This window comes from Sorex araneus, chromosome 3 (assembly GCF_027595985.1).
Source record: "Sorex araneus isolate mSorAra2 chromosome 3, mSorAra2.pri, whole genome shotgun sequence".
In the NCBI taxonomy this organism is placed as follows: domain Eukaryota; kingdom Metazoa; phylum Chordata; class Mammalia; order Eulipotyphla; family Soricidae; genus Sorex; species Sorex araneus.
In genome coordinates, this window is record NC_073304.1 from 193812111 (window position 1) to 193834486 (window position 22376).

General features: G+C 40.1%; 1 protein-coding gene across 1 annotated transcript in view; it reads right to left on the reverse strand.

The window, feature by feature from the left end:
- Positions 1-22376, reverse strand: part of EFCAB5 (EF-hand calcium binding domain 5) — a 96834-nt gene that overhangs the window by 34891 nt on the left and 39567 nt on the right. The window contains 9 exon segments of the mRNA XM_055132217.1: positions 666-835; positions 2552-2841; positions 11136-11292; positions 14216-14430; positions 16292-16384; positions 16480-16551; positions 18576-18661; positions 18663-19353; positions 21159-21258. Of these exon segments, the coding sequence (XP_054988192.1) occupies positions 666-835; positions 2552-2841; positions 11136-11292; positions 14216-14430; positions 16292-16384; positions 16480-16551; positions 18576-18661; positions 18663-19353; positions 21159-21258 (1874 nt within the window).

Genomic DNA, 22376 nt, shown 5'->3' on the forward strand with positions numbered 1-22376 from the left:
AGAAATAGGAATATGAAAACAGGAGAAAGGCACAGGAGGGGCTTTGAATTAAACCCTGCAGGAAACTACATCAGTCCTTTGTCCATGATCATTTCATTATATGCTAGCAAATTAGACTAAAATAAACGACCAATTTGAAGAGTCTGACTTAAAAGGAGAACTGAAAAAAAATAAACAACAAAAGCAAGCTTAGATAGAAACATAGAACATAAATTAAGTTAAGAAGACATATAACTTACAGAGCAAGTAGAAATAACTAAATAGAGAGTGCTGAGCAGAATCCCTACCTTGTGCATCAATGCCTAGAAGTAAGCTCTAGAAACAATCAGGAGAAATAAATGGTAAAGCACTGGTAATGTGACACATTTCTCTCTGGAAAATCTCAACAAGATTTCAGTGTTAATTTACTTCAGAAAGGAAAAATACTTCTTAGAAGGATAAAACCAGCTTCAAGAAATTCTTACTTTGGGGTGAAAGAGATTGTATAGTGGGTAGGGCATTTGCCTTGCATATGACCAACCCAGGTTCAGTATCTGGCATTCAATATGATCCCCCCAAGCACCACCAGGAGTAATTCTTGAGTGCAGAGCCAAAAGTCACCCCTGAGCTTTGCTGGGTGTGGCTCCAAACAAAAAACTAAAAACAATAACAACAAATATTCTTACCTGATACCCTTCATATCCCTATAGAGCACTTTGTTCAGGACAAACGGTGCATCATCCAAAGTACAAGCCACATTCCTCAATAGAACAGTCCCTCGATCGGGCAGTCGTTTGTTTTCTTCCAAGAGGGAAATATGGGCACTGATTATCTTGTTTCCATGGGCTCCAGCATCCTATGGCAAGGTGTTTTGGACCAAGTATTTGCCAGTAGCCAAAAATCTGCCTTCTAATCATTTCTCCCCTTAACCAAATAGTCAATTTGAGCTTCTTCCCCTAGTGATTTATTTTTCCTGAACAACAGAGGTAGATATTAGCATTCACAGACAGTGAAGGAAAGGCTGGCACCACAAATCAGAGTTTTGGTGAATGGAATAGATTCACTGTGTTACCTAGACTAGTTTACTCAAAAATAGAGAAGAAGAAGAGGAAGAAGGGGAAGAAGAGAAGGAAAAAATAAGAGGGGGAAGAGGAGGAAAAAGCCCCTTAGTCTGCCCAAGTTAGAGCTCTAAAACTTGGATCTATTTGAACTATAGCCAGGGTGATACTGTCTGGGTTCCAGTGAAAATTATTTTTTTATGGGCCAGAGAAACAGCACAGAGGTAGGGTATTTGCCTTACACTTGGCCAGCTCAGCATCTCATATAGCCCCTGAAGCACCACCAGGAGAGCAGAGCCAGGAGCACCACTGGGATGGCCCCCAAAACAAAACAACAACAAGAACAACAACAAAATAAACAAACAAAATATCAACAATAAAAATGTACTTAGGTTTCTCTTAGGGCACCATAAATCTCAGAAGCAAGCTTTGCTTGATGGTTTTTCCTATTTCTGAACACATAATTTTCAACTATATTGAAAAGTTCAGCCATTCAGGGAGATGATTCCAATTAGTAAATTGTTGCTATTTAACCGAGATGTAATGACACTGTTTCCCTGGATGAATGTAATCTGTGATATATGTGGAAGACAACCAGGCTATTTCCGCCCAGGGGAAAGAATCAAGTTATGTGTTTGGTGTGATGGCAAAGCTGTGGGCAGTGGTCCACCAGTGCATATGTTTTCACTGACAGAATACTGAAATAGTCTCAGGTTGTTTCTATGCAAGTTTGTAACTTTTGGATTATACTTTATAATTACTTTCTGATTTAAAATAGTTCCCTTTAAAATTCAACCACAAAATATCATGCAAGGAAATTACAGTTGAACTGCTTGTACATTTCCTAACTGGTATTTCCCAATATCAGTTGAGTGTCTATTTTAGACTTATATAACTCTCAGTATAAAGAAAGTTAGAAAGCCCAGTATGTAATTCTGTTATTTATTCCTTTTCTCTATGTTCTACCTAACTGACCTATAATCATTCCAATTGCATCTTTCCTGGCTTTGGGTCACTGTAATGTACTTAATGAATAAAACATCTATAGGAGCCTGGGGGTTACATTGAGTAATGTGCTTGCCTTGAATGTGGTGGACCCAAGTTTTATTCTAGGCCCTACTACGCACTGCCAGGAGTGAGCCCTGAGTACAGAGCCAGGAGTAAACCCTGAGCATATCCAAACATAGGCCCAAACCCATACATTAATTAATTAGATAAAACAATCTATAGAAGTACACAATGAGGACCTGGAGCCTATAGCGGCCTTGTACACAGCCTACTTGGGTTCAGTCTCCTGCACTTCTTGTGGTCCCTGAGCCCACAAGGAGTGATCCGTGAGCACAGGGCCAGGAGTAAGCCCTGAGCACCACTGGAGGTGATCCCAAAACAAGCAAACAAAAAAAGAAGTACACAATGATTTTTTAAAAGAGAATTTAGTTGCGTACTTCCTCTAAAACCACTGTGTATTATCTACTATGAGGAAGTTTTTTTCTCTTACATGTTAGGAAACATACCTGGGTGAGGGCCCTAAAGGTTTGATTGTAAACTGGTTCCAGGGATACCCCACTTGTCTCAGCAGCAAGTTGGATTTGGTGCAGCCACTTTCTCCTGATCTGATTCCTGAGATTTTCAACATGGGTCTTTTGCAAAGAATTCATCAGAAACTCCACAAGGTTTTCCAGAACAATATCTTCATTACCCCTGAGCTCAGATACAACCAATTCTAAGTATTTCTGAAACTGTTTTGAAGATAACTTCACTTCCTGCCCATTGTGTGGTTTTGGAAATGCAATGCGTAGTTTAGCTAAAAGACATAAAAATAAAATAAAGAGTTAATGAAATGTTTATTCATTGTGGAAACTTATTGCAAACAGAATCCCTGAATATAGCACCCATAGAAAACCTAATCTCTCAAAGGTCAGGTGAAGTCCGGGAGTCAATTTTGACTTCTTGCCTTTGACTTAATCCTATCTTGTCAGCCTTTAGCATTGTAGCTTGTGATCACACCTCTCATTTTCTACTTAATTCCAAACTACTATTAATTACTCTTAAATTGGATTACCAGAGGTCAGAAAGATAGTATAGGGCTTAAGACATTTATTTTTTTTTTCTTTTTTGGGTCACACCTGGCAATGCACAAGGGTTACTTCTGGCTCATGCACTCAGTAATTACTCCTGGCGGTGCTGGGGAGACCATATGTGATGCCGGGGATCAAACCCAGGTCGCCGAGTGCAAAGCAAACACCCTACCTGCTGTGCTATCACTCTGACCCCTTAAGACATTTATCTTACACATGGCTCACCCCATATTGAATTCCGGCACCACCAGGACTGATCGCAGAGCATAAGGTAGGAGTAAACACTCAGCACTATGGACTGTGCCCTCTAAACAGAAACGACCATGATTACCAATAGACTAACACATATTTATATTAAATTGCAACATAAATTGCATTATGAAATTCTGATTTAAAGTTGCACGGAAGGGGGGCCAGAGTGATAGCACAGCGGGTAGGACGTTTGCCTTGCATGCGGTCAACCCGGGTTCGATCCCTGGCATCCCATATGGTCCCCCAAGCACTGCCAGGAGCAATTCCTGAGTGCAAAGCCAGGAGTAACCCCCGAGCATCGCTGGGTGTGACCCAAAAAGCAAATAAATAAATAAATAAATAAATAAATAAATAAACAAATAAATAAATAAAGTTGCACTGAATCTTTGAATTCAGCTCATTTTCCAATAATATCTTTCCATAATACTAGATAGAAACTATTTGCTCCGGTACCCTCAACTCTGCTCATGGCTTCTGGCCATGTTTTGCACACTGCTGCGTCCACAGTTCTTTTTAAATTTTCCTAAAAATTAGTGATAATGAACTTCTTTTCATATACGTATTGACCATCTCTTTAACCTTTGAGGGTTTGCTGTTGTTGAGCTTTGCAAGGGCTTTATACGTTTTAGAAGTCAGCCCTCTGTTTGATGTATGGTATGCAAATATTTTCTCCCCGTCAGTAGTCTTAATTTTTGGCCTCATTTCTTTTACAGTACAGAAGATTTTACTTTGATATAGTACCATTTTCTTATTTCTACTTTTGTCTCTGGGATCAACATCTTAGAGAGGGTTAGAAAGATAGTACAGGAAGCAGGGTGCTTGTCTTGCATGTGACTGACCCAGGTTTAGTCTCCTGTACCACATGTGGTACCCTGAGCACCACAAAATCCCCTTAGCCTGCCACTAGTGATCGATGAGTGCAAAGCAAGAAGTGAGCCCTAAGTACAGCTGGGTGTGCACTCTCCCATCCCAAAAAACAATCCCAAAATAAATTAAATAAAAATGAGGTCTTGAAGATAGTAAAAGGGTTAAAGCACATAAGTTTGATTCCGAGTACCACATGGTTCCCCACCACCACCACCACCACCACCACCACCACCACCACCACCACCACCAGAGTGGGTGAGGTATCCTGGGCACCACAGGGTCTAAGCAGTATTACTTTGTCCAGCCCATGCATTGAACCACCTACCAGGTTGGCAGAGAATTACCACTGGAACCCATGGATCTCCCGTGCAATGCTTAGTAGGCTGCCCTCCTGAATAAATAAACTAAAATAATCTAAAAAATGAAAATACTATATGATTTTCAATACTAGTTCTAGTCATCTGAAAAATATGAAAAAATACTTTCAAAAATATTAGTACATTATGCTCATGGTAGTATTATGGATGACTAGATAAAGAAGCTGTAGTACATATACCAATGGAATACTATTCAGCAGTTAGAGTCCAGGGATGTGTCTTAGTGGATGATTCAGCAGATGTAACCAAACTTGCACCCACAAGACCACAAGTTTGATCCCCACCCAGTAAAGTTCTACATTGCCAAATGTGATCCCTGAATCCTTGGTAGGGTAATTGAGTGTTTGACCCTTGGCATGTTAACTGCAGTCAAGTCTGTAAGTCCCAGGGCACCATAAATGTGACTTCAACACTATCACCACTCCTACCAAAAATAAAATTAAAATTTTGCCATTTATAACAGCATTGCTGGAACTAACCTGATTATGCTAAGTGAAATAAGTAAGGAAGTGAAAGACAGTTATCAGATTTTTACCCATATGTAGACTATAAATAACCAAAGCAAATGAATGGCCAAATACAACAAAAATAACTCTTAGATTCTGTGAAAAAACATGACAGTTAACAGAGAAATGGAAAGCGAGTGGGAGGAATGGGTAAAATGAGTCATTTTGATAGTGTTGGCATTAGAACTTCGGTGGTGGGTGTGATGAGGATATATGCATATATACCAGCAGTGTATATGTGTTATGTATGTACACGGTTATGAAGTTGCATACCCCAAATTTCATGATATTGTAACCCAATGGTAAATTAATAAAATGTATCAAAGTTCACCCATAAGTATGTATATTATGAAAGGAAAATAATAAATTAAAAAGGGGAGGGTCTGCCAGATATCTTGTTATCTTGGAGTTTCTAATAGGATTTGATGAGAGCACAATATTACTTATATGTTAATCATAACAAAGACTAGTAACCTGGTGGCTGGAGAGGTAACACAGGGGTTAAGGCACTTGCCTTGCATGTAACTGACCCTGGTTTGATTCCCAGCACTGCCTATGGTCCTCTGAGCAGCAACAGAAGTGACCCCTGCTGAAGCAGAGGGTCAGGAGTAGCACCTGAACACAACTGAGTGCAGCCCCAACCACCTCTCACCCCCCAATTAAAAACCCAAATTTAATAATGAGAAAACATACAAATGTAAAAGATGAACGTGCTATGGCCAGCCTATAATCTTCAGAAGTGTTAGTCATAGAAATCAAGGAAAGACTGGGTAATTTCTTTAAGATCCTTGAAGAACAAAGAATTAGCCTTTGTGTTATACTATCACCTTGTCCAATTTCCAGCTTCATTAGAAAATACATTGTGAGGTTTTTTGTTCTTCATCAAGACTTTCTAAATAAATGTGACTCTTAAGGCTCACAGTTTCTTTAATTCACCCAAAGAACATATCACACCAAAAAGTTTTTTTACTGGGAGCTAAATATTCTAGTTCAGTTGAAATTTATAAATTAAGGCAACTCTGGACATTTAACAGAAGATGAGAGAACACAACCAACCAATATTAATAGTTTTTCTATGGGAAATAATGGGAAAAGAGTGATTCTTTTTCCACCTCAGTACCAGAGAGTACAAGGGCCAAGACACACTTGCACGTGACTGACCCCAGTTTGATCTCTAGCACCACATGGTCCTGTGAGCATTGCTGGTATATCCCCAGAGTTCTCAACCACTGCTGGTGTCATCCATGTTGTTCCCCAGAATTGCAAGGCCCAGGCAGCTTTTGCATTGAATCATTAGGACCTGCTGGGCTGAGAATTGTCAGAAGTTCCTGAGTACCAGTTGGGTGACCCAAGAATAAAAAAATAAAAGCAAACTGTTCCACCAAAAATATAACTGTAGACTGATCATATGCTCTAGTTTTTCGTTTATTCTCAAAAGATTGGCTATATTAGAAAGGAATAAAAGAGGGGAATTACAGGGCAAGAAGCTTTAAGTTGTGCCTTCCATACAGAAAACTTGCTTTTTGGACTAAAGTGACAATATAATGGATAAGGCACTTGCCTTGCTTGTGGTCAGTCCAGGTTTGATCCCTGGCATCTCATATCAGACCCTGAGCACTGTCAGGAGTAATTCCTGAGTGGAAAGCCAGGAGTAACTCCTGAGCATTGCCAGGTATGGCCGTAAAACAAAACACAGACAAAAGAAATATATGAACCATACTCAATAGTTCTCAGGGACCAGAAACCACTCCTGGTTTACTGGGCCCAACGGGACAGGCCTGATGACTCAATGCTTGTGCCGGGTACTGAGGTACTCAGGCTTAATGGTGCTGGAGGTGGAGGGAATCAGAGAGAGAGGGTGGGTGTGAGGCACGGGTATATCCGTAGTGCTTTTTCTCTCTTTTTTTGGTCACACCTGGCGATGCACAGGAGTTACTCCTTGATCTGCACTCAGGAATTACTCCTGGTGGTGCTCAGGGGACCATATGGGATGCTGGGAATTGAACCTGGGTCAGCCACATGAAGGCAAATGCCCTACCCGCTGTGCTATCGCTCCAGCCCCTATATCCGCAGTGCTTAGAGGTGGAGGAGCAGCTCGGGGATGGAATACAGGCTCTCATACATGCCAAGCATTTGCTCTATCCTGTTGAGTCTGTCAGATCCCCACCCGAGTCCTTCCTTTTTCAGGAAACTAAATTTGCTTTTCCTCTTCATTGTGGCTATCAGCTCAGCAATCATCTCTGCAGACCAGGTGGCTGACAATATGTGTTCTGAGAGATTCATTTTGTATACCTACCCTCCGGGAGAATAATTTGTTCTCCCTGCTTGGAGACATTCTTCTCGCAGCAGAGCCTGTCTCCTCACGGCTTTCCTCTTTCTTACTTGCTGAGATTAACTCATTTTATACTCTCTGTCTGTTCCCCTTGCTCTACTCCATTCATATCTTGAAACCTTCTTATATCATTGTCATTGTCGTGTTCATTCAGCCCTGGATTTTGCAAGGCTTAAGTCCTTCATTTACAAATAAGGAGCTCTGGATGTACAGGGGTTCATCAACTTACTTCATCACATGATCATTTTGTGAAAGATATGGTACAAGAACCTAGTTCTCCTGGCAAGAAATATGTTATGAAATTTACCCGCCTTGTAGATGAAAACCAATTTATAATGCCTTTTGAAATTTCATTAAGTTCTCCTTTTTGTATGCAGCCTAAGACAAGTAATGTAGTATATTGTAAAGCTTTCAGAACACCGTTAATGAAGAGACTATGACAACTAATAAAGAATTAATTGAGGCCAGAGTGATAGTACAGAGAGTACAGAGAGCATTTGCCTTGCACAAGGCTGACCCAGGTTCAATCTCTGGCACCCTATATGGTCCCCCAAGCCCATCAGGAGTAAGCCTTGGGCACTGCTGGATGTGGACCCCTCAGAGAGATGGGAGGGGTAAATGGCAGAACTGGATAATTGAATCTTTAATGCCAACTGAGACTCATCAGAATAATCTTATGGAGACACAAGGTGCAGACAAAGCACTCAACAACATCTTCTACTCCTGATGACACTGACATTTTCTGCAAGCCCACCAGCAAAGCACAAGGGTTCTGATTTCCCAACATCTTTGTTTTCCATTAAAAAAAATTATAGCCATGTTACATAGCAAACAAAAGAAAAACAAGTGGGACTACACAACACCAAAAAGTATCTGCACAAAATGGTTCTGCACAACAAAAGAAACAATCAATAAAATGAATGGCGACCCATCAAGTGGCAGAAATATTTGCAAATCATACTGCCAGATAAGGGGTAGCTATTCAAAACATAGCAGGAATGCATACAACTCCATAGTAAAAACTAATTCAGTCTTTAAAATATGGGGAGAGGCACTTGTCGTGCATATGGTTGACCCGTTTGATCCTAGTACATTTGGATCCCTGAACACCACCAAAAGTAAGCCTCAGCCCCAATCCCATGTAAGCCAAAATCCCTTCCTGAATAAAGAAAATAAGTGGGAGACAGAGGAATTGAAGAAACGTTTTTCCGAAGAAAATATGCAAATAGCCAAAAGCTGAATGAAAAGAGGCTTAATATCTAACCATCAGAGAAATACAAATCAAAACCATTGGAACATAGCTCAATGGTAAGAGTGTGTGCATTGCTTGTAGGAGACTCTAGGTTCTTATCCTCTCAAAATAAATATAAAGTGAGATTACCTCGCACACCTGTTAAAATGGTTCTGCAAAATGCAAAAAATAGAACTAATGGACAGGAGAGATAGAATATGGGTTAAGGTGTTTGCTATACATGCAGCAGACTGTTGTTTCATCCCTGGAACCACATGTAGTGCCTTGAGCACCACCAGGTGTGACCCCTGAGTGCAGAACCAGAATAGCCCCAGGGGTTGCCCAAAACCCCCTTTACCCTTGAATAAAAATGGAACTTCCATATGACCCAGCAATTCCACCATAAGGTATATGTCCAGAGCAAATGAAGTCACTGTGTCAAGGAAATAATCTGTATCTTCGTGTATATAAATGAAGTATTCACAATTAATGAAGATATGGAAAAAAACCAAAGTGTCCACTGATAAATGCAAGAGTAAAGGATATGTGAGGTATATATCTCACACATCACAATAGTAGCACTTTTTCTTTTTATTTTATATACTCAATAGAGTATTACTCAACATGAGAAAAATAAATATGATGGCTTTAAGGATTACTATACTAAGTAACTTATGCTGTGTTACTAAGTAAAATAAGTGGAAGCTAAGTACTGCCTTACCACTTATATGTGGACAATTTTTAAAAAGTCAAACTCATAAAGCTAGAGTACAATTGTGGTTGCCTGGGACTAGAGGTGGGGGAATAGGGAGATGTTGTTCAAAAGGTACCTTTAAGATAGATACATTCCATTTATTTATTTATTTATTTATTTATCTTTAGTTTCCTACTATTTTGTATTTTTGTACTTGGAAATTAGTATGAGACTAATATCCAAGGCCAAGAAGAACAAGGGCCAGGAGGACTGGTCAATGTTTAGTAATTATCACAAGTGTGTGTGGGGGGTGGAGAGTAGTTAAGATAGAGGAGGGGGGCACGGGGCACATATGCTGCCTGAGCCCATGTGCTGCTTGTGTCCACATAGCTGAGCACATCTGGTGCCCGAGCACATGTATCATTCGTATCTCCTCTCATGAAATGTGAGGAGATAATTTCTCACATTTGAGAAATTTTCCTATCCAATGTTGGGATGTGTGTAGGGGCTCTCTCTGTCCTTGGAAAAGCCCACACTCTCTTCTTGAGCGCATTACACACCCTTTACAACTTTATTTTCCTCCTCTCCTTCAAAAATCCTCCAAATAAAATCTGTTTTACTTAAAAAATTTTTTTTAAATGATAGAGGAGAGTCTAGTATGACAATAATAATTGTAATGATCATTCTGGACAAGAGTTGAGTGCTGAAAGTAGGTAAAGGAATTTTCAGTATCTGTATTGCAAACCATATGCCCAAAATGAGAGAGAGACAGAGAGAGACAGAGAGGTGCAGGCTGTGTGTGTGTGTGGGGGGTGGGAGTTGGAAGAGGGCAGGTGGGAAACTGAGGACATTGGAGCTAAGAAATGAACACTCATGCAGGGATGTGTGCTGGAACATTGCATGACTGAAGTCAATGATGAACAGCTTTGTCATGCTCCATCTCATGGTGATTCACTAAAATAAACTAACAAATAAGTAAATAAATAAAAGATAAATTCCATGAATCTTACTGTGCAGTATGGGGGCCAAGGATGTTACTCAGTAGTAGAGCAATTGTGTTGCATGTTTGATTCTGTTTGATTCCCAGCACAACAAAAACAATGTACAACATGGTGATTAGAAGCAATGATACTCTATGAGATACCTGATAGTTGTTAATAGTTGTTCTCACCATGAAAAGGAAATGATAATTATCTGGAGTTATGGAGTTAACTAACATTGCTATGATAATCATTTCAAAGTATTTTCTTTATTTCAAACAGTACACTATTTTTTATAGATTTTTTTTGTTGAATCACTGTGAAATAGACCCTTTCAAAACTGTTCATGATTAGGTTTCAGCCATACGGTATTCCAACACCCATCCCCCCACCAACAAATAGTACACTTTAAACTTACACAATATTATATGTTAACTGCTTTTGGTTAATAAACCAAAAGAAAAAAATACAGCCATGTTAGTAGATTATAAAGTGGTATCTCATGGCCTTAAAACAACCAGTGTGTATTTGTTTGGAGGCCACACCCAGCTGTACTCATGACTTACTCCTGACTCTGTGCTCAGGGATCATTCCTGGCTGACTCAGGAGACCATATGGAATGCCCGAGATCAAATCCAGGTGACTACATGTGAGACAAGAGCCCCGCCCACTGTACTATTGCTCCAGCCTCAAACAACCAGTGTTTTAACTGTGCGTCACTGTAGTGAGTAATTTAAACCCCAATATTACGGTAACTTAGGTAAGATAGTTGTATTTTTACCCTTTTTCATGGATTCTTTTTCCATTCCTTCTTTGTATGTATACAAGAGGTTATCAACTTCATTCAGATTCAGGAAGCCTGAGGCATCACTATCCCATTTCTGAAAGAGAGCTTCTAGAAGAAGTTCCCGTATGATTCTGGCAGTCTTTCGTTGAGCCTAGCATACAAGAGGATGACAAAACTTATATGGCTCATTGTGCTTTCAGTTGTCCTGTATTTAGTTCCCCTAAAGTGCGGCACTTTTAATCTCACACACACACACACACACACACACACAGAGCAACTTTGGGACTAAGCTTTCTATTAAGGGGAAAACAAACTATTCAATCCTCTACCATTTCTTTGTTTCACCTCTAAACCAAAAATTGGACTGTAACTCATTAACTAAGGAAAAGGTTTACACTTAAGAATTTTGATCCCGTATTGAGTGGCCATCATGTTCGGTCTATAGTCTATTTTTGGTTGTTGCAAACTACAACACCCAACAGGAGAGAGAACAAAAGGGAATGCCCTGTTGCAGAGGCAGGTTGAGGTGGTGGGGGTTGGGGTGGGGGTGGTGGGAGGGATACTGGAAACATTGGTGGAGGAGAATGGGCACTGGTGGAGGGATGTAAACCAAATGCAAACATGAAAGTTCATAAGTTTGTAGCTGTACCCCACAGTGATTCATTAATTAAAAAAAAAAAGAGAAAAGAAAAAAGAATTTTGATCCCTTCCTCTCCATGACTTTATTGGCAGCTCAGGAGAGGACAGACACCTTGAGAACTCTGCTTGGTGAGCACAGGGGGATGAATGACAATACTCAGTTACTGAGCTCAAAGATTCTTTTTCATATTGAATGTTGGCCTAGTTGGCACTGATTCTATTTACCTTTTACTGCATTCAAGTAAATAACACAATTAATCAATTAAATAACATCATTAATGGCTAGGTAGATTTAATTGCCCTCCCAGCAAATAAAAAATAAATGGATACCATTTGGTTAAATGAGGGGAGCAGAAATCCAAGAAGCAAAGTGCTACCAACTCTATAATGAGGTTGAGACCAGTTATAAGTCTGGTGGGGTTATTTAAGATGCCTGGTGAACCTAATTTATATTTCATACAAGAGCGCATCATTTAGTTAAATGTGTATATTTATTTATCACCCAAGTAAATAGAAGTTTTTAGGAGGCATATACTACACATGAGTAAAAATACATATTTGAGAGAAATTGGTTTGTGCATTTGTAAATGCACTCACACAGCAGACAAACAGTGAATAGACAAGTCTTGGCAAAAACAGAAATTCACTTCTCAGTATTTTCTCTTTAAGTTTCTGGGGATAAAAAAAAAAAGCTGTACAATAATCCATCACCTGAACCAGCAATCATTAGGGGAAGGAGTTCTCTGGTGTACGTTCTTAAAATATTTGACAATAAGATAAAATGTTAATGGATATTAAAAACAGAGATCAACAAATGGGACTACATTAAACTAAAAAGCTTCTGCACCGCAAGAGATACAGTGACCAGAATACAAAGACTATCCACAGAATGGGAAAGGATATTTACACAATACCCATCAGATAAGGGGTTGATATCAATGGTATATAAAGCACTGGTTGAGCTCTACAAGAAGAAAACATCCAACCCCATCAAAAAATGGGGCAAAGAAATGAACAGAAACTTTACCAAGGAAGAAATACGAATGGCCAAAAGGCACATGAAAAAGTGTTCTACATCACTAATCATCAGAGAGATGCAGATCAAAACAACCATGAGATACCACCTCACACCACAGAGACTAGCACACATCCAAAAGAACAAAAGCAACTGCTGTTGGAGAGGATGTGGGGAGAAAGGGACCCTTCTTCACTGCTGGTGGGAATGCCGACTGGTTCAGCCCTTCTGGAAAACAATTTGGACGACTCTCAAAAAATTAGATATTGAATTCCCATTTGACCCAGCAATACCACTGCTGGGAATATATCCCAGAGAGGCAAAAAAGTACAATCGAAACAACATCTGCACATGTATGTTCATCGCAGCACTGTTTACAATAGCCAGAATCTGGAAAAAACCCGAATGCCCCAGAACAGATGACTGGTTGAGGAAACTTTGGTACATCTATACAATGGAATACTATGCAGCTGTTAGAAAAAAGGAGGTCAAGAATTTTGTAGTTAAGTGGATGGGCATGAAAAGTTTCATGCTGAGTGAAATGAGTCAGATAGAGAGAGACAGACATAGAAAGATTGCACTCATCTATGGTATATAGAATAACAGAGTGGGAGACTAACACCCAAGAACTGTAGAAATAAGTACCAGGAGGTTGACTCCATGGCTTCGAGGCTGGCCTCACGTTCCGGGGAAAGGTCAACTCAGAGAAGCGATCACCAACTACATTGTAGTCGAAGGCCATGTGGGGGAAGAGAGTTGCGGGCTGAATGAGGGCTAGAGACTGAGCACAGCGGCCACTCAACACCTTTATTGCAAACCACAACAGCTAATTAGAGAGAGAAAACAGAAGGGAATGCCTTGCCACAGTGGCAGGGTGGGGTGGGGGGGAGATGGGATTGGGGAGGGTGGGAGGGACACTGGGTTTACGGGTGGTGGAAAATGGGCACTGGTGAAGGGATGGGTTCCCGAACTTTGTATGAGGGAAATATAAGCACAAAAGTGTATAAATCTGTAACTGTACCCTCACGGTGATTCTCTAATTAAAAATAAATAAATTTAAAAAAAAATAATAAAGTTATAAAAATTAAAAAAAAATGTTAATGGATAACCAGAGAGAAAGTACAGAAGGTAAGCACTTGCCTTACTGTGATTGACCCTGGGTTAGCCTGCAATGCTACAAAAGGTCCACCAAGCACCACCAGGAGTCACTCCTGAGCACAAAGCTAGGGATAGCACTTGAGCACTGCTGGGTGTAGCTCTCCCCACCTTCCCCATCATAACACTTTAATGGCCTTACTCACTGAAATGAGATGATAAGCTTTTTTGGTAAATGTTTTAAGAAAAGTCATACTAGGAACAACTGAGTCTGAGAGGTTTACTAAAAGTAGTAAACTTATACTTTATTGGTAATATTACTTACCCCTTCTAAATCACTCATCTTCTCTTCTCCTGTTTCAACATAGCTCAACATAAAGAAGGAGATGAGATTCTCACTGATACTCAAGGGAGCATCTTCACCAACAAACGTCTCCAGGAGTTGCACAAATTGGAGCAAATCGAAAGAAACTCGATTGAAGGCACTCCTACCTTTTATGTTCTTGTAAGACTGAATATTTCTGATAATTGGATGTAGACCTATCAAGCAGAAAACATACACTGTAAAGAGAGAAATTGTCTCACAATAAAGGGGAAAGTACTTAGATACTTACTGTGATACTATTTCTTTCTGATTTTTTTTTCTGCCAGAAAACATATGTCTTCTCTTATTTATTGCTGGATGATGGGCACACTGTGAGGTGCCCAGAGATTACTCCTGACTCTAAATTCAGGAATCCCTTGTGGTAGGGTTGGGAGCTACTTTGCTCCCATGATGGGCTCAGAAATTACTCTGCTCTTAGGAATTACTACTGCGCTTCTTTTGCACACAACTGACGCTGGATTCAATTCCTGCCACCACATATGGTCCCCTGACAACCACCAGGAATTATCTCTGAGCACAGAGTCAGGAGTAAGCTCTGAGTCCTACCAGGGATAGCCCCTGCCAGTGGGGGAAGGTAAGGAAGGGGGAAGTAGTCACTCATGTGAATTTTATTCTTGTACTTGAGGCCACATCAAGCTGTGATCAGGTCTGATTCGTGACTCCATGCTCAGGGGTCCCTCCTGGTGGTAGCAATGCCCAGGGGGTCATATGTGGTATAGGGGATTGAATTGGACAAGCTGCATGCAAGGCAACAACCTTAGTCTCTGTACCATCTCTCTTGTTCCACAATTTTTACATGATAAAGCAAAAAAAATCAAAATTAAGAAAATCTAAGACTAGATGAGTTTGTTTGGGGGCTATGCTTAGTAGTGCTCAGGCTCTGTGCTGGACTGGGGAGTGGGGTGTCATTCCCAGTGGTGCTCAGGGGTCCACATGCAGGGGATTGAATTGGGCTTCATGCATGCAGACCATGCACTTAGCTCATTGAGCTATCTCTCTAGCTCTCAGGACACATGCTAAGAGTATGAAGGCTGTTATTTCACACACACTTGAATGAAAAAAATAGTAACAGAGAAGGAAAAATATTCATCTAATTAATTAGTTCTATTACTTGTTAATGAAAAGTAAATGATAAAACAGCATAGTAGTAAGATATGCTGACTTTCAATACATAGTTTTCTGAAAGTAAAAAGTTACTATTTATTCTCTGTATTTATTAGATGCTTTGTAAAATAAATTTTATTTAGAGAAATATGGAGGAAAGAGAGAGAGAGAGTGTGTGTGTGTGTGTTTGTGTGTGTGACAGTGAGTTATGTACTCAAATGAGAGCATGGGCTTTTGTAGAGGGGAGAGAGCTGAGAGTTTCACATGTCATTTCACATTGACATGTCTGTCCAAAATAGAGAATGTGATGTTCACTCAATATTTCTTTATAGGTATTTAAAAAGGAGTATAGACTTCACCTGTCTTACATGTCTGAATATGAAACTACCTGCAAGAGGAATAGCTGAAGATACAGTGCAGAAGGTACACAACTGATCCAGGTTCAATCCCCCATCCCATGTGGTCCCCTGAGCACTTCCAGGAGGGATTCCTGAGTGCAGAGCCAGAAGTAAGCCCTAAGCACTGCTATGTGCCTACACCCGAAACCCCCATCCAAATAAATAAAGAAAAACTAGGGAAAATCCCAGTTAGAATAATTTGTATTGATTTATAATATCTAACATTCTATTCCCTTGGTTAAAGATCATAAATTTGACAGAGGTTGTAGTGACTATATTCAGTGATGCATATGTTTTAAAAACAAAAGAGTATTTATCAATAGCACATTCTTATATGTGTACTATAGGCAAAAACATTCATCTTGTGTTTAGATCCATCATTTTAGGGACAAAATAAGATCAGCTTTCCATTACGTCATAGAAGTCCAGCCTTTAGCAAGGAGTAAGTACATCACAGAAACTTAAATTAATCAGATTGCCATCTATCTCTGTTAGTTTTATTCATAAAACATACTTTTGAAATTGGTGTTTTTGCAGATTAAATTTGCCTGTTCCTCCTCTTCGTCTTTGGCATACTTCATCTTCCAGTTACAAGTCCACAGTTCCCCTATAAAATACACATTTTGTAACATTGCCAATATAACTTAACATTCACACTGTTTGTTCCAGAATATAAACGAAAGGATAATTAAATGGAGTCACCTGCCCATGACTTTCCTTCTATTTGGGAGTACTTGGGTTCATAGGATTTGTCTTCTGTTACTTTCACAGTTTCTAGAAGGCAGAAAAGAAAATGTCTATAAATTGGACAATATACATTATATAACTGATGAATAAAGAAATACCTTGCATAGTGAATTCCAAAAATGTTCTTTTTTTTACTTTTTAATTGAATCACTGAGAGACCATTACAAATCGGTTCATGATTGGATTTCAATCATACAGCATTCCAATACCCATCCTTCCACCAGTGTACATTTCTCAGCACCAGTGTCCCTAGGTTCCCCACCACCCCCACCCCGCCACCATGGCAGACACTCTCTCCTCTCTCCTTCTCCTCTCTCGTCTTTCCTCTCTCCTCTCTCTCCCTCCTCCCTCCCCCCTCACCACCCACCTTTTGTTCTGCATTATCCAAAAATGTTCTTCAGATGCCTTCCTAGAGATGTTGTGTCATAATCAATCCTAATCAATTCACTTGATCACTAAATCTGTTGTGAGTAGCTCTGCACTCTGTACTGTTGGCCACACAAAATGAGAGGTACCTTTCTGATGATCCTCCCTTACAACTAGGAATCCCTAGTTGTCTAGATTCTGACTGAGGAGTTGTGAAAGGAAGTGTAATATGGTAGCTTTCCTTTTTTTTTCAGGGTGGGCAGGGAGGGGAGAAAGGAAGGGAAGAGAGAGAAGGGAGATGTATCTCTCCCTTCTTTCTCTCTACCTGCTGTTCAGAATGTGAACTTAATGGGGAGCCAGCATGGACCATGTGATTGGAAGAGACACAAGACAGAAAGCAGCTGAGCCACTGAGGATTTCATGGGTCTAAGCGTTTTGGATTTTGGATTTGTTTGAGAAATAAAGAAGAAAACTCTATCTTGTTTAAACAGATTTTGTTTTGGTTTTGTTTATGGTTTGTTTTTTCTTTTTAGACACTATCATTTTGGATCACAGTTGCACCTAGCCAAAATTAAGTCCTTACTAATATAATGTCTGAGTCACTTCTATAATTTTTAAAGCATTCCTTCTCTGGACAAAGAACTGAAATTAGTAATCACAATCTGTAGAGAAATAAATATAATGCTAATACATTGAGCTATTTCAAACTAGTTAATCATAGTGTAAATCGAGGATACAGGTTACTCATCTCTGAGGGATTTTAAATGAGAATTTTTGTTGGGTCTGTGGACTATAGAACAGAACTTCAGAAAATGGTATGTGCAACAGAGATCTCAAATGGAATTGAAATTCGCTTTCAAAAGAGTTAAAATTTTTCAACAAAAAGGCATAAATTAGCACAAATAATTCTCTCTTGAGAAATCAGCTACCAAGTAACTAGTTGATATACAGGATATTTCTGTTTTAAATATGACTTTCAGGGCCATCGTACAAGACTTAAGATGCTTGCCTTGCCTGTGGCTGGGCCCGGTTTGAATCCCAGCAGCACCTATAGTGCCCCAAGCACCAAGAGTTGTCCCTGAGCACAGGAGTAAGCTTTGAGCACATATGTAAATACATATATTCATATAAATATTTATAATAATTAATTTCATAAATGACTTTTAGAAACTTTTGGAGCACATATATAAGTATAAAAAGCAGGATCAATTAAAAAGTTGAAGTAAGAGAAAAAATTTGCAGTAGTTTTAATATCAGATAAAAACATACATTTATTTACTTTTTTAAAAAATTTGTAGTTTGGTGGCCACATTCTGTGGTGTTCAGGATCTACTCCCAGATCTGTGCTGTAGCTCTCTGACCCCCATATTAAAGTAAATAGGCTTCTCTGAATTTTCAGAGGTTCAATGAATATTTCAATGTGTTATATTATTAGATAAATTTCTTACAAGTGGACTTGTGCTATAGTTCCATGCGCAAAATTCTAGGTAATTTGACAATGGATGCATCTTGGTTTGCATCAACTGATTGTTTAAGGTCTAGTCTCAAGATCAGAAGCCAGATATATCTGAGGTTTCCATGAACTGATGTGCCAGAGAAGATCTTGGCTGAAATAATAATTATTTTGTTAAGATTTGAAAAGCCATGGCACAAAGCAGGTTTTGCTTGTAGAACTACCTTATCACCTGAGTGATGCCCTTTTCTACTTGTTATTGAAGCATCCTCTTTGAGCTCAGAACTCACATCTAACTCTTTTTCACCTATCTGCTCTCACTTCCTGTGAAGAGATTTCATTGGATTTGTAGGGAGTAGCTTTCTCAAATTTATTACCCTCACCTGAGATACTTATTGATGGCAAGTTTGAATCTATGTCCTGTTCTGGGTCTGTGTCTGGAACGGTCTCTCCGTGTGGTTCTTGTTCTATCACTGATTCTTGTTTGGTGTTTGACCCTTTGTGTGTTTCTGGTTCTGTTGTTAACACTTTGATTTGTTCGGGGGATGTTTCTAATTTTCTGGCAAGTCTGTCTTTATCTAATTCTCCATAGGTCAACGGTTCTGGCATTGATCTTCTTTTTTCTGTTGAACTCTGTGGAGGTTCTCTGAGTAAAGCTGCTGACTTTACTCTTGGTACTGATTCTGAACCTGACTGTGCTTGAATTATTTTTTTTTGTGATTTTTGCTTCAGGTTTTCTTCTAGAGGCTGACTGCCATTTTCTTTTTGGTTCCTTGAACTTCCATATGTTTCTTGTTCTATACTTGTCTCTTCCTGCTGTTCTGGCTTGCCTAGTGCTAGTTCATTATATTTATGCTCATCTTCTAAGTAGCCTGAAAATTTACTTTCTTTATAATGTTTTTGAGGAATGTCTAAGAGTAGTTCATTAAAGTCTTCATAAATGTGTTTCTTATTATCCTTGTCTCCCCAGAACTCAGACAATCTTATCTCTTCAAATTCAACAAATGGCCCTGTACAGAAAAAAAAAACAAAAAGCCTAAATAATTGATCTTATAATGCACAATCAGTAGGTAGATCATAAATGCAAAAACTTTGTTCATCCTCATTCTGGGTGTCACATTCATATCTCAACAGGGGATGTCATTTCTTTCCTTTACTTTATGGAGTACCCTTGGTTCTGTCCCCTTTGGTGAAACTGGTGTTTTTTCGTGAACACTTTTTTTTTGTTTGTTTTTGGGTCACACCCGGCGATGCACAGGGGTTACTCCTGGCTCTTCACTCAGGAATTACCCCTGGCAGTGCTCAGGGGACCATATGGGATGCTGGGATTCGAACCCGGGTCGGCCATGTGCAAGGCAAACGCCCTACCCGCTGTGCTATCGCTCCAGCCCCGTGAACACTTATTTTTATTCACAAAAAATTTTTCTACTTAAAAATTTTCTACTTTACTTTATCTAAAAACTTATCACAGTGATTTAAATATATGCCTATTGGATTTTTTTTCCCATCTCCAATACTTTGGGATGGTCAGAATTGCTGCACATGGACACTGAGCCATCCTCCAGGTCCCTTCTTACTGACAGCAGGACTGTTTGGACTGACCCAGATAACTGCACACAGCATCAGAGTTTGCACTCATGACCTTGAAGCGAAGAGTCATCTTCTGGACCTCCTAGGTGGATCAATTTTTATTATGTTTTCTCTGCAACGTAATAAAAAGAAAACATTTCCAAAGGAAGATAAAAGATGGCCATGACTGTAAATTAGAAACCATCTGTAAAAGGAACTAGAGAAATAGTACAGTAAACAGGGCATGTGCTTTGCATGCAGCCAAGCAGGGTTCAATCTCCTGCATCCCATATGGTTCCTCAAGCCCATCATGAGTGATTCCTGAGTGCAGAGCCAGGAGTAAACGCTGAGCACAATCAGGATTGGCACACACACACACACACAGAAATATACCATCCATCCTAAAAGATACAGCTTTAGAAATTTTGTATAGTTCTTCTGTTGCAACTTGGAGAGCTGTTTAAATCATATGAAATACAAAAGAATTTATTCTTTACTTTTGGTCCCCATATTAATTGTAGCATGGCCAAGATCCAGAGACTATAAAACAAAGCTCTCAAAAGAGAGTGACACAATTTTTCCTGGAGTCTGTGAGGATGATTAGAGTGCCCCCCCCCCCCCGCCAAGAGCCTCCATCCCTCTCAGAGAGCCTGGCAAGCTACCGAGAATATTCTGCCTGCAGGCAGAGCCTGGCAAGCTACCTGTGACATATTTGATATGCCAAAAATAGTAACAGTAACAATAACGTGTTCTTCATGTTCCTGGAGCGAGCAGATGTCATTGGGCTATACTAGCACTCTACAGGGACTAATGAAGACGTTACTGGTGCCCGCTCAAGCAATCAATGGACAACAGGATGACAGTGACAGTAACAGTGATTAAGTGTAACATAGGAGGAAGAAGAGGACACATGTCTTCGACCTTAATATCTACAGTAGCAAAATAGAAGCTGGCCTCTCTCTATGGCAATCTTTCCCTGGCTGTGTTTTTCCAATAAGGATTTGTCTCCCTTCCTCACCCTCCTTTCCTTACTATCTTCTTTATTTACTCCTTAATCATTTCCCTTCACAACTGGTTTTAACACCTGATGCAAAATTCTAAGGAAGGATTTAGAGAGACAGTGCAGGTATTAAAGCACTTTCTTGCATGTGGTCAACACTGGTTCAGTTCCCAATACTGTGTATGGTTCCACGAACCCTGCCTGACTCAGTCATGCTAGAGGTTTCCCCCACTGAACAGCACTTACATTGTCTTGGGTTTCGGAGTAAGCCTCTAATATTTTTTGGACTTCCATCATAGTATATTTCCAGCAAGGCCAATGTCCTCTGCCGATTCAAAAACCCTACCTAAGCAGAACACTGTGATTAGTTGTTGGAGAAGATTTCAGACTTTTAAGTAGCTGAAATAGTACCTGTTGAAGTTTTTATCGTTACCACCACTACCATCAGCAGCACAGAAGTAAAACCTGCATCTTATCTGTAATTTGTCAACTGCCTAGCACTTAACAGATGTTTAACAAATTTTTATTGGTACCAATTTAATTTCTAAATACAATATGTTCAATTCTTGTTTGTTTGTTTTGGGGCTATACTCAAATGGTACTCAGGGCTTAGTTTGAGTTCTGTGCTCAGGGATCAGCCATGGTGGTGCTGAGGGCTTGAATTGGGTCAGCTTCAAGCAAGGCAAACACTTTATCCCCCTGTATTAACTCTCCTGCCCCCGCACCACTTCTGATGACAAGGAATTCAGAGATGTTTACTGGCGCCCCTTCGAGCAAATCGATAAACAACAAGATGACAGTGATAATATATATAACATCATCATCATCATATCATCATCATCATCATCATCATCATCACCCTGTTGATCGCCAAATTCCTTGAGTGGTCTCAGTAACATTTCCATTCGTCCTAGCCCTGAGATTTTAGAAGCCTCTCTTTCCTCATCCTTTCCAATGGTGCCGCATTGGAGGCTCTTTCCAGATCAGGGGAACGAGACCCATCATTTTTACTGGTTTTGGCATATGAATACACCATGGGGAATTTGTGAGGCTCTCCATGTGGACAGGAAACTCTCAGTAGCTTGCCAGAGGGAGAACTAGACTATAAGATGTCACTTCCGGGAGTTTGGTTTTATAGTCTCTGGATGTTTGCCATTGGTGGGTTATGGGGTGCCAGGGGCAGTCCCTGGGTGTGACTGCCTAGATACTGGAAAATGGGGAATCTGGGCAGAAGAGGTTCAGTCCCAATCCGAACAGCCTTGGAGGTCTCAGCCCTGGGTCCCACACACCTGGGTTCCTCTGCCGGTTCCTTCATGCGTGAGGCTCATCCAAATTTGTGGAGAGGGGCCTTGAGCATGGCTGTGGCTAGGCTCCAGAGGTCTTGGGCCATGGGAGCTCTGCTTGGGGCAGGAAGGGAAACTGAAACTCAGCCCCTCCGAGGGACCCTGGGGAAGGAGCCAGGCT